The following is a 12,344-nucleotide window of genomic DNA, read 5'->3' as shown; positions in this document are numbered from 1 at the left end:
GAGTTTGAAGTTGCTATAAGCTATGATGCCATAGCACTCTACCCAGGACATAGAGTCTTTAAAAAAAAAAAATAATAATAAGTTTACCCTCAAAAAAATCCCATTAAGTCTCTACATAAAGTTCAGTACCTACCATCTCCTCTTGGCAGACTGTCTATGCAATCAGCTTTTCTTTACACTTTCCTTTGGTTGTGTTAATACTTCAGAGACATGCTTTCCCCCAAACACCCACAATAGCAAGGCTGACTCAAGGTTAGTGGCATGAGAAAACTGAGGAGTAAGGGAAAAGCAGATCCAAGGCTCCTACCTCATGCTCACTCCAAAGCATGCTGATGTGTACTTACAGCAGGAAATGACTATATATACTATTCTACTATAAAAATTTAAGTTTCTCCTTCAACCACCATCCTTTTTTTTTTTTCAATTAAATATCTGTGGCTAAAATTACTTAAGATCTGATACCACTAAAATAATACTCAGACTAGGGCAAAAGACCAAAGACCCTTATATCTTTATCATCTTTGTGTTCATTATCTAGCACAGAATGAGCCTAAATACTTATTCAACAGATTATCAACTTTTCAGTGATGAATCTTAATCCCTAATCCCTATCCCCAAATTCACAAGATATACCGTGTTTCCCTGAAAATAAGACCTACCCCAAAAATAAGCCCCAGCAGGATTTCTATGCATTTGTTAAATATAAGCCCTACCCCAGATATGCTGCATAGCCACGCCATGCATTTCGGCGCGGAGGGGTAAGGAAGACTGGAATACCTTTTATCTGTCACAGCTCCTTTCTCCGAGCTGTTCGCACTTGCGCGGGTGCACGTGTGGTTAACCCCGGTTGCAGGCATCCTATTGCAAATGTGCGAACGGCTAGGGGAAAGGAGTTCATGCATCACTAGTGCCAGCCCCACCAACAAGGTCAGCTCCCCCTGTCAGGTTCCAGAAGATGACTTAACTGCATTTGAATAAATGTAGATTGTTGTATTATACTTAGTAAAAATAAGACATCCCCTGAAAGTAAGCCCTAGTGTCTCTTCTTGAGAAAAAACAAATATAAGACAGTGTCTTATTTTGGGGGAAACACGGTTATCTAGAGGACAGTGATGATAACAGTATTAGCATTACCTTATATTGGTATAGTGCTACACATACTACAAATAGTTTGTAATGTGATCCTACAAACCTTGCTAGGGATGATGAATTATAAACACAACCATTAAACAGTGGACCCAGCAAGATACCAAATAAATGGTAAATCCAGAAAAAAATCAGACTTCCCTCATCAGCTAACATGTCATGATTAACATCGGCAGATCTAGCTGTGTAAATAAACATGGATCCAAAGAAACCTGATCACAAAGTACTCTGAAGGAAGGGGAACTAGGCAAGTTCCTGGCAGGGAGGTGTACAGGCACACCCTGACAGCTGTGGGCAGCAGACACTGAAAGAGAGACCATGTGTCTGATTCTCCAGGGCATGCTGGGGTTCTGATACAATGGATGCAGCACCTAAAGCTGAGGGATCCAAGCTGCAGGGGATGAAGTGGGGCTCCTGGGGGTACTTCTAGCTAAGAGCATTTTGTGGTATTCATCATCTATTAGTGGCCATAAACTACAAAAGACGGGTAAGCCAGCCACCTCTCTGTATTATTCCTTCCTCAAGGGCTCATAGACCTCAAAACAGAGGCTGAAGCAGTGCAGAAGTATTCTCTGGCTGACTCTGAGGGATCAAAGATGAAGTCTGTTTTTGAGACAGAGTCTTGCTCTGGTGCCTTGGCTAGAGTGCAATGGTGTTATCATAACTCACTGCAGCCTCAAACTCCTGGGCTCGTGCAATACTCCTGCCTCAGCCTCCCAAGTAGCTGAGACTATAGGTATTTGCCACCACATCTAGCTCATTTTTCTGTCTGTAGGGACAAGGTGTTACTGTTGCTCAGGCTGGTCTTGAACTCCTAGGCTCAAGTCATCCTCCTGCCTCAGCCTCCCAAAGGGCTAGAATCATAGGCATGAGCCACTGTGCCCAGCCAAAGATAAAGTCTCTTGATGAATACTACACTAGAACACAATAAGCACTGGCAAAGAGTTTGGTGAAACCCGGTAGATAAAACCTATTTTCTCCTAAGTGGTAAAACAAAAAACATCCTCATGTCAACACGTACATCTGTGGCATAGAGAATGTCTACGATCCTCTGCAACACAGGGTCGTTTTCTCCCTCATTCTCCTGGCAAATCAATTCAATGTTCCTTAGCTTTCCAAAGTAGAAGTCTCTCTCTTTCTCCAAGTCTTCAACAGTAAGTTTCAATACGTTGACCTGCAAGAGACATTAAAATGGTGAGATAACTGGCATTAATGCAATAATAAAACATCAGACAGACTTCTAATCCAAAGGGAGATATAGACTTTGATCAAACTCCAATGTAGACCACTACAGTTTAATGTCAATTTTTTTCAGTCCCAGATAAATAGTCTGGGTTTATTCATGGCAACCTTGACTATAATAGCTCCCAGGAAAGCATAGACTACACTGTGAAACACGCAGGAACTTCTCAAGGACTGAGAGAATATCAAGGAGAAAATACTAAGGAAGTCTAGGACAAATATAGAAGTAGAACCCACAACACAGCCCAACGACATAGCTGATAATCATAAATTGAGCCCTTAACCAGAGAAATGGTCAGTCAAGTTCAAGTCTGAATGAATGTGGAGGTCAATGGAAAGGGAGGTACGATTCTCCATGAGCCCCACTGCAGCTCTATTCCCCATAAAGAGATTATGAAGAAATAAATTTCAGAGCAGCATCCGTAGCTTAGTGGGTAGGGTGCTGGCCACATGCACCACCATGTGGTGGGTGCTAGGTGGGTTCGAACCCAGCCCGGGCCAGCTAAACTGGTAGGGTGCTGGCCATGTTTACCACCATGTGGTGGAGGCTGGTGGGTTCAAACCTAGCCCAGGCCAGCTAAAACAACAATGACAACTCCACCAACAACAACAACAAAAATAGCCATGTGTTGTGGAGGGCAGCTATAATCTCAGCTACTTGGAAGGCTAAGGTAAGAGAATCATGTGCGCCCAAGAGTTTGAGATTGCTGTGAGCTGTGACGCCATAGCACTCTACACCTAGGGCGACAGCTTGAGACTCTGTCTCCAAGAAAAAGAAAAAAATAAATTTCAGTGCTAAGGCCAGGGCTCTATCTAGTTAACAGTAACTGAAGTCCTACCATTCACAGTCCTTTGTGTACTTTAACCATGGCACATCTTCATTCCAATATACTATATTCAAATCTATGACAAATGAATTTAAATTTCACTGAATACAAATTGCATAGCATATCACACAGTAAGAAACCCTCATAAAAACTGAGTTTAGGCTAGGCGTGGTGGCTCACACCTGTAATTCCAACACTCTGGAAGGCTGAGATGGGTGGATTCCTTGAGCTCAGGAGTTCAAGACCAGCCTGATTAAGAGCAAGACCCCATCTCTATTAAAAATAGAAAAAACTAGCTGGTTGTTGTGATGGGCGCCTGTAGTCTAAGCTACTCAGGAGGCTGACAAAAGAGGACTGCTTGAACCCAGGGGTTTGAGGTTGCCATGAGCTATGACGCCAGGACACTCTACCTACAGCAACAAAGTGAGACACTGTCTCAAAAAAAAAAAAAAAAAAAAAAAAAAACCTGAATTTAAAGGTTAGGGCCACAGAGCAGCATGGAAGGTCAAGGCAGAAAAGCAAAGATGCAGCTGCTGAGAATAATCCTGGTAGCAAGAATTTTGAAAACCTGAAGGGACTGCAGAGTTATCTAGTCCAACCTTCGGAATGTACATCTGCAAAAACAGAAGCAAGCTGGGTGCAGTAGTGCTCACCTATGGTCCCAACTACTCAGGAGGCTGAGGCAGGAGGACCACTTCAGCCCAGGAATTTGAGGCCAGCCTGAGAAATAGTGGGATTCTGTCTCTTTAAAAAAACAAAATAAACACAAAAACATGAAGCAGACAGCCTCATAGCCTATTGAAGAAGCCAAACATAAGAGAGGGGATCAAGTCTTATGCCAAGGTGGAAGAAAGCTCCCCTTAATAACCTGCAGTCAAGAAGCATCCAGAGATGAGGAACACTGACGGGGATGATCCAAACAATTTTGAACTTGAATTCAAAGTTCTCCACCAAGGAATAGACCAAACCCGAATCATGGTTCTCAACAGCCTTTCACTATTTCTTTATCAAATACAGAAATCAATTTCAAAAATAAATTTTCAATAAAGTACTACTATTGCCCAGTGGCCAGCAAAGCACATCCTCCACTTCCTACACTCTTCCCCACCCCTCCTTTTGCTGTGGCTTGCCGCCTTTACTGCAATAGCCCCAAAGTAGGGTACAGGCAAGGGATAGATAGAAAGGCAGTAAGAAGCTACCTTAGAGCTTCAGTTCCATGATCCTAACCAACCACATGCCTGGAAAGGTTAGTGACCAAGAAAGAAATAAGTCAAAACAGCTTAAAAAGGAACACTACTTTGGAGTCCATCTGTACATGTGTTTCACTAAAGCCACCCATACAACCCATTAAAACCTTTGTTGTCCTACAAACCATCAAGGACATCAAAGGACACACCCTGCTCTGGGTCACACCTATAATGCCAAAGCAGCATTTGTCTATGGTATCACTCAATAACTACGTATACACAGAAACAATATGCACTAAGTCACTGGCTTTCACCTGGTACTCCCTTAAATGCTTATTCATGAAGTTACCAAAAATCTGTGGCTAGTAATAAAGGCCACTCTTAGAGCCTTCTCTGGGAGAGAAGTAATAAAGGCCACTCTTAGAGCCTTCTCTGTAGTAAAGAAATAACTATAACATAAGAAGCCCAAGGAGAATGGTTCAGACCTGCACTAGCCACAGTACCCATCAACCATGTGTGGCTATTTAAGTACTTGGAATGTGGCCATTGTGAGATGGGCTGCAAGTTTTAAACACACATCAAATGCAAAGACCCAGTACAGTCTTCAAATGTAAAATATCTCATTAATAATTCTACTGATTATAGTTAGAATAATAATAATATTTTTTGACATATCAGGTAAAGTGTTAACTAATTTTATTTGCTTTACTTTTTTTAATGTAGCTAGTAGAAAAATCTTAAAATTATGTGCCTCACGTTTTCGGTTCAGATCTCGTTTATATCAGATGGCACTGCTTTGGACTAAAATCAACTAAATTTCTCCAGGACAACTTAAGAATGTGGACTCCTTGCAGATTTTCCAAGGGTGTGAATACCACTAGATAGTTTGTATAGAATATTCTGTTTGTCTCTTAGCCTAACAAGGCCATGTGGCTCTATTTCCCATATTTACCAAGGGCTACAAAATTCAAATACTTTCAAAGGTTCAGAGCCAGATAGAGCCAAGATAGTCAGTAATAAGCTGACTGTGAAGCTGCAGTAAAGATTTTGGCAAACTGGGGAGACTTAAATCCTTCATATTAAAAAAAAAAGAAAGAAAGAAAGAAAGAAAACTTAAAACCCTGTGCAGGTCCAAACATCTACCTCTGGATCAGCTGGGCATAAACTTAATCCAGCTTTCCAGGATCAATAAAACACATGATTGGTGAAGTTTTAGCCTCTGCAACATTAGCCTCCTAACCTTTCATAGTACTGATGGAGACACACAACCACACAGAGTTCCAAACCTTGTCTTTAAGACCACAATCCCAGTTCAGTGCCTGTGGCTCAAGTGGCTAAGGGACCAGCCACATACACCTAAGGTGGCAGGTTCGAATCCAGCCCAAGCCCACCAAAACAACAATGATGGCTGCAACCAAGAAATAGCTGGGTGCTGTGGCAGGTGCCTGTGGTCACAGCTACTTGGGAGGCTGAGGCAGGAGACTCGCTTGAGCCCAGGAGTTGGAAGTTGCTGTAAGCTGTGATGCCACAGCACTCTATCCAGGGGGATAGCTTGAGGCTCTGTCTCAAAAAAAAAAAAAAAGACCACAATCCCTCCCAGCCTCCATGGCTTCTGTGCTGACCAGCTAATTATAGTCACCATCCAGGGAAAGCAGCCCCCCAGAATCCAAACACATCCACCCCTGCAAGACTTGTGGCTCTTGCTTTGCATACTCCTCATCTGGGACTTAGATCACAGACTGACAGCAGGTGTATCTTTTCCCACCATATCAAAAACTCCTTTTGGTCCAGGATAGACCTCTCATGTCCTGTATTCTCTCCAATGCTTAGCAGCAATTTGTCCAGAGTAATTATTTGGTGAATAATTATAACTCCAACGTGGAAGCAAAAAAAGAACCTTCTGTATTCCTTAGATAAGCCATACAACCTCCTCCTCGAGTTCCCATTCAGCAGTGACTGACCGGCCTAGGCTCTGGAGCCAGGCATACCTGGATTCAAATCCTACCTCAAGTTATTTAACCTCTCTAAGCCATACTGATCTTACCTGTAAAACCACCCAACGCTGCCTCAAAAGTAAAGAGCTTAGACAGTGTATGGCACAAGCACTTTAAAAATGTTGGCTATTTTTGTTATGATTATTTGTGCATATTACTTTATAAAAGCCACACACACACCAAAAAAGTCTGGTTCCTATGAACTTTTAAAGAACACTTCAGAACCCATCTCAGACAAGATCACAGACAAGAACCATAATAACCACAACTGCCTTTTATCCACTTCCATTTATTCCAGTACCACTGACACAAAACACCATTCTGGGCACTTACCACCACCTCATGCAATCTGCTCAACTACTGCAAATAAGTTATTAGCCCCATTCCACACATGAAGCAGTAAGTTGAGAGAGGTTAAATGACTTGCCAGATGGAAGTTAAATGGCTAAGCCACTCTTACTTCTCCCTAAATCCATGTAACCCAAAGCCTGTGCTCCATCACACAAAACACACTAGCTGAGGCAAGACCAGTAGTGAAACAGATGCTGGCGCATCTCCGCCTGAAGAGCAGAAGATCGACTAACTCACCTAGCCTCAGTATTAACCATTCTTCTCATGTACCCTCATGCCTTGAAATAGTTACAGAGAAGTGTATTCCCTAGGACTTCTGCTCTTCATAGCAACAGTGCTCAGAGGGTACACAAGTCAGCCACACTAACTCCAATGATGGAGAAAGTGACCCAGTCCCCTCAACACTCCCAAGGAACCTAAGACCATGGGGCACATACAATGAAAGAATGAAGAAAACGAAATGTGAACTCTGGGCAGGCTCTCATCCTGATCTCTTAGCAGCATGGGTATAAATCACAAGAAGCTCTGCACTAAAGAGAAGTTAATTCCCCCAAGTTTTAGGACTTGGCTTTTAGGAAAGTAAGAGTTCAATGCCAAACTTACTGGAAACACAGTGCATCCTGGACTTAAAAAAATGGAACCAAAAGACTCATTCAAAAACAAGCAAACAAAACAACTACAAGGATTAAGAAAATATCTGAAAGTCTAAAATTTGTTCTAACCCACAGAGACCTTTGACAAGTACCTCAAGGCTATTTAATCTTGAAGAATATATTTCAAATCACTGGACTATTAAGAATAGAAACAGGACAGCTATAGGCTTTTCATAACAGTTCCAACTCTCAAATCCAAACTCCAGTGACCTCTGGACTCGGCAGAGAGACTGTCGAATCCTTTTTTAAAAATTATTATTCAGAAAAAAGAAAAAAAAAAATTATTATTCAGAAGTCAACCCCCCTATACCTTTCACTCCCTGAATCCCAGAACCCTGACAGCGTTCCAGAAACATTCAACAGAGTTCCCAAATGCATTTGTTTCTACCGCAGTAAGAGCACTCAGACGTGCCTGATTCTTCCTCTTTCCCCTCCACATAGCGCCTGACACATTCACACATATCATGTGCTCTGGCAAGCAGATAAGGCAAATCTTCCTCTAAGAATGTGGACAAGGCTCCCCAGGTCATGGCAGCAAGTGTCTTCCCCCCAAAGTAACCCATGTCCTAGACACAGGAGGTGCCTACCTGCTGCATCAATTCAGCTGCTTCGTCATCCCCATTACCCACACTGGGATTCTTTCGCACCACCCCAGGGCCAGGCTTAGCCGTAGAAGTAGTTCTCTGTGTTGAAATGGGTCTCTGTGGAGCTGAGAAAGGAAATGTTTTTGAAGAGAAGAAAATTTCAAAGACCAAAAAAAAAAAAAAAAACTTTACAAGACAATAAAGGAAAGCTGTGACCAACCCGACTGCCTTCCACAGGTGTTCAGTGAAGGGATCCAATGCTAGAAAGCACCAGCATGCAAGACAACACCCCCACATTTGCCTAAAGTGCTATTTATCCTGGCAGCAGTTAAGTACCAATAGCAGCCACGATCTTTCGAGCTGGGAGTAAGTCCTTCGGTGAGATCTTTTCTCTGCTGTGGTGAATGGGACTATCATCTGAAAGAAGGACAGTCATTCTGGTGCATACAGATGATCTACCTTAACATGGATCCAACAAATCCACAACAAAGCAGCCTCATGGAGCAAAGGCAACTTCACAGCAGGAATGAGCTAACAGTTTCAGCTGTTACCAGGTGCCCACTGATTCCCATCTGTAAAGTTAGATCTTTCCTAACCCATAACCTCAGGCTCCCTGGATTTTAATCTTTTTTTTTTTGTAGAGACAAGAGTCTCACTTTATTGCCCTTGGTAGAGTGCTGTGGCATCACACAGCTCACAACAATCTCCAACTCCTGGGCTTAGGTGATTCTCTTGCCTCAGTCTCCTGAGTAGCTGGGACTATACGTGCCCACCACAACGCCCGGCTATTTTTTTGTTGCAGTTTGTCTGGGGCCGGGTTTGAACCCACCACCTTCAATATATGGGGGCACCACCTAGACTCCCTGGATTAGAAGCAAAAAGGAGCCCATAAGGTTGGGAAAGCCTACACTTACCATTAATTTTTTCAAAATGTGTATCTTTGCTCATCTTTTAGAAGGTCTTTACAAGGGCCAGGAGTGAAAAGTATTGACTAAGACTTCTCTCAGTATTTATAGCCAAAAGCAGGTAAAGACAAGGAATAAGGAGTGAAAGGGCCAACCTACCTACAAATTAAAATTGACTTTTTTTTTTTTTGGAGACAAGGTCCTTTTCTGTCACCCCTGCTAGAGTGTAGTAATGAGATTCCACCTTACTACAACTTTGATCTCTTTGACTCAAGCAATTCTCCTGCTTCAGCAGCCCAAGTAGACATGACTACAGGTGCTTGCCACCATACCCCCACTAATTTTTTTTAATTTTGTAGTGGTGGGGGGTCTAACTATGTTGCCAAGGCTGGTCTTAAACTCCTGGCCTCAGGCAATCCTCCCACCTTGGCCTTCCAACGTGCTGGATAGAAGCATGAGAAACCATGCCTAGTGTCTTATTTACCTATTCATTTAGCAATTATTTTGCAAAGTTTGTACGTTAAGACAGGCTTAGAGATACCTAATATTCCTGATAACACAAACTCTATCATCATAAGGGCTTTTGCCCACACTTAAATACATTTCCTCTGGATGGCTCTCATCTAAGACTAAATGCTTAGTGCACATCTCCACTCAACTGCATTACCTATGTGCATTCTAAATAGTTAATGAATAAAGTACTCAATATCTTGAAAAACTGAAATCCTCATATATTGCTGATGGGAACATAAATGGTTTGGCCACTTTGGAGAACAGGCAGCTCTGCAAAAGGTTAAATACAGAGGATCAGTTCTGCTCCAAGAGTATATACTCTGAGTCTGTATCTAAGAGAATCTAAAATATGTGTCTACACAGAAACCACAGATGAATGTTCATGGCAGCATTATTCATAATAGCCCAAAAGTGGATATAACTGAATGATCACCCACTGGTAAATAAGTGATATAGCCATACAACAGATTATTCTGCAATAAAAAGGAATAAAGTACTGATGCATGCTATGGCATGAACCTTGAAAACATAGTATTAAATGAAAGAAACTAGACACAAAAGATCACATACTCTGTGATTCCATTTATGGGAAATGTTCAGCATAAGCAAATCCACAGAGACACAAAACAGATCAGTGGTTGCCTAGGGCTAAGGGCAGGAATTGAAGTGACTGCTATTGAGTATGAGTGAGATTTCTTTTTGGAGTAATGTGTTCTAAACATTTTCTAATGTGAAAATGTTCTAAAATTGACTGTGGTTATGGTTACACAAGTCTTTGACTATATTGAAAAACATGAATTGTACAAGTGAAGTGGGTAAAATGTATGGCATGTGAGCCATATCTCCATTAAGCTGATTAAAAAGTAATCACCTACCCTTTCTGCCTACCAGATGGATCAGCCTCTCAAGGTATTATGGAACTTTAACTAATATTCTTGCCATGGTCTGGAAAAGGAGGAATTAGCAACTATAGAACATCTGCCTTATCCCCAGATTACACATGTTCTACAAATATAGTACTGTAAACACATCTCGGGGAACCTATCAAGCCAACACCTTTACAGGAAGGTCACTAAAATCAATCCCCCTGCCTCCCAGACTCTTGTTAGCATCACAGCAAGCCAAAGTTATTTATCAGCCAAAGTTTTAGGGAGGGCAGAGAAGCCATAAGTAAGCAAAAAGCTGATCTACAGAGTGATGATGCAGAAAGCCAAGAACTGCTTCCAAGAAACCTAAACCGTTCTTTCAGGTCCTGAGAATTAGGTCTGATTAAAACTTCCCATCCTAGAGTTCTGTGAAAAATGTCCTTATTTTTAAACTAAATCTCTTGTACATAAGCCACCCTGAGGCATTCTCTATTCTATACAGCTCAAGAGCTTTGGCAAAATGGCATACAGTAACTCATCCAGGTCTCAAAAATAACTCTCTAGGGCATGTATTAAAATTCCCATTTTATAGAGGAGGAAATTGTGTGAGACAAGAGTTGAAGTGGCTTGTTTACCAACAGCCATAGGATCTAAAGACAAACAAGGATTTCCCTAAAGCCATAACTCGTGCTTTTGCCACATGCCTACGATTATGCTTCTTAAGATCCTTAAACCTATGGCTACGCAAAAACTTCTGGCTGAACATCAAATGAACCCTTGGAATACTATTATTTGGAAATGATGTTTTGGGGTTATTTTTTTTACCTGCACTGCTAGAGCTGAGAGGTTTCTTCGGTTTATTCAGAGCTGGAGCAACAAGAGAGGGAGCCACTGCAGTTTCTTGACCTTGTCTGGCCGCCACAGGGTCATAGTCTTTTCCATCATAGTTTGCATCAAAAAACTTCTTGAACCACTGAACAAATTCAAAATTGTCCTGAAACTTTCCTTTTACTAATTTGTCCACAGGAATTATCTGCAGAGAAAAAATAAAGCCTGTTTAGCCCAAGGCAAAAAGCTTTTGACAACATTACCATGCAGCAAATCAATATAAAGCTCAGCCAAAAGGAGAAAAAAAATGTTAGAGAACTTAGTTCGAAGCCTCTAGAAATGTATAAAGCAAGTATAATTCAGTTTGCCTTCAACAGAGTACCTATACCTACCAACCCCTCTCCAATGCCTCAAATTTATGAAAAGGAATCAAAAACAAAAAAGGAACAAGTATTATAAAAGACATGTACACACATTCAAACATATTCTAAGAAGAGGAACAAGTATCATTTCACTATAAAGAGTAAATCCCCCACGTAACTTGAACAGCCATAGTGCCTACCACAAATAATGAAATCCACAGTGCAAACCAACCACAGGAATCTATAATCAATTGTATTAAAGCAAGTTCTGACTTAAAAATAGGCAAAGGTGCAGAAGCAGTCCGAGGATAGATTTCTATAAAATTTTATACATATATATATGTATTTCTTTTCTTTTTTTTTTTTTTGAAACAAAGTCTCACTTTGTTGCCCTCAGTAGAGTACCATGGCATCATAGCTCACAGAAACCTCAAATTCTTGGGCTCAAGCGATTCTCTTGCCTCAGCCTCCCGAGTAGCTGAGACTATAGGCACCCACCACAATGCCCAGCTATTTTTAGAGATGGGTCTCAATCTTGCTCAGGCTGGTCTCTGAGGCAATCCACCCACCTCAGACTACCGAAGTGCTAGGATTACAGGCATGAGCCACCGCACCCAGCCAAAATGACATACTTTTCAAGTAGTTTCAATCCCAGGCACCATGGTGCACACCCCAATACTCCCAGCTACTCAAGAGGCTAAGCCTGGGGATTGCTTGAGACCAACCTGAACCACACAGTAATCAGTTTTATTTATTTTAATTTTGTCTCTGTACAGTATATAAAATAAGCATTTGTAATAGAAGGATATCATTTCGTTTTCAGGCATAGTTTTAATAGGGTTAGCTTATATGCAATAGTTTTCTTTTCTTTTCTTTTTTTTTTTTT

General features: G+C 41.5%; 1 protein-coding gene across 1 annotated transcript in view; it reads right to left on the bottom strand.

The window, feature by feature from the left end:
* MAPRE1 (microtubule associated protein RP/EB family member 1) overlaps positions 1–12,344 on the bottom strand; it is a 28,828-nt gene that overhangs the window by 3,104 nt on the left and 13,380 nt on the right. Inside the window, exons 4-6 of the mRNA XM_003788096.1 lie at positions 11,094–11,301; positions 7,988–8,109; positions 2,168–2,320 (exon numbers count right to left, since the gene is read on the bottom strand). Coding sequence (XP_003788144.1) covers positions 2,168–2,320; positions 7,988–8,109; positions 11,094–11,301 — 483 coding nt within the window. The remainder of the gene's footprint in view (positions 1–2,167; positions 2,321–7,987; positions 8,110–11,093; positions 11,302–12,344) is intronic.

Source organism: Otolemur garnettii, unplaced genomic scaffold (assembly GCF_000181295.1).
Source record: "Otolemur garnettii isolate 467f Iridium unplaced genomic scaffold, OtoGar3 scaffold00025, whole genome shotgun sequence".
NCBI lineage: Eukaryota > Metazoa > Chordata > Mammalia > Primates > Galagidae > Otolemur > Otolemur garnettii.
Note: the sequence above shows the minus strand (reverse complement) of the source record. Positions and strands in the feature narration are given on the sequence as shown.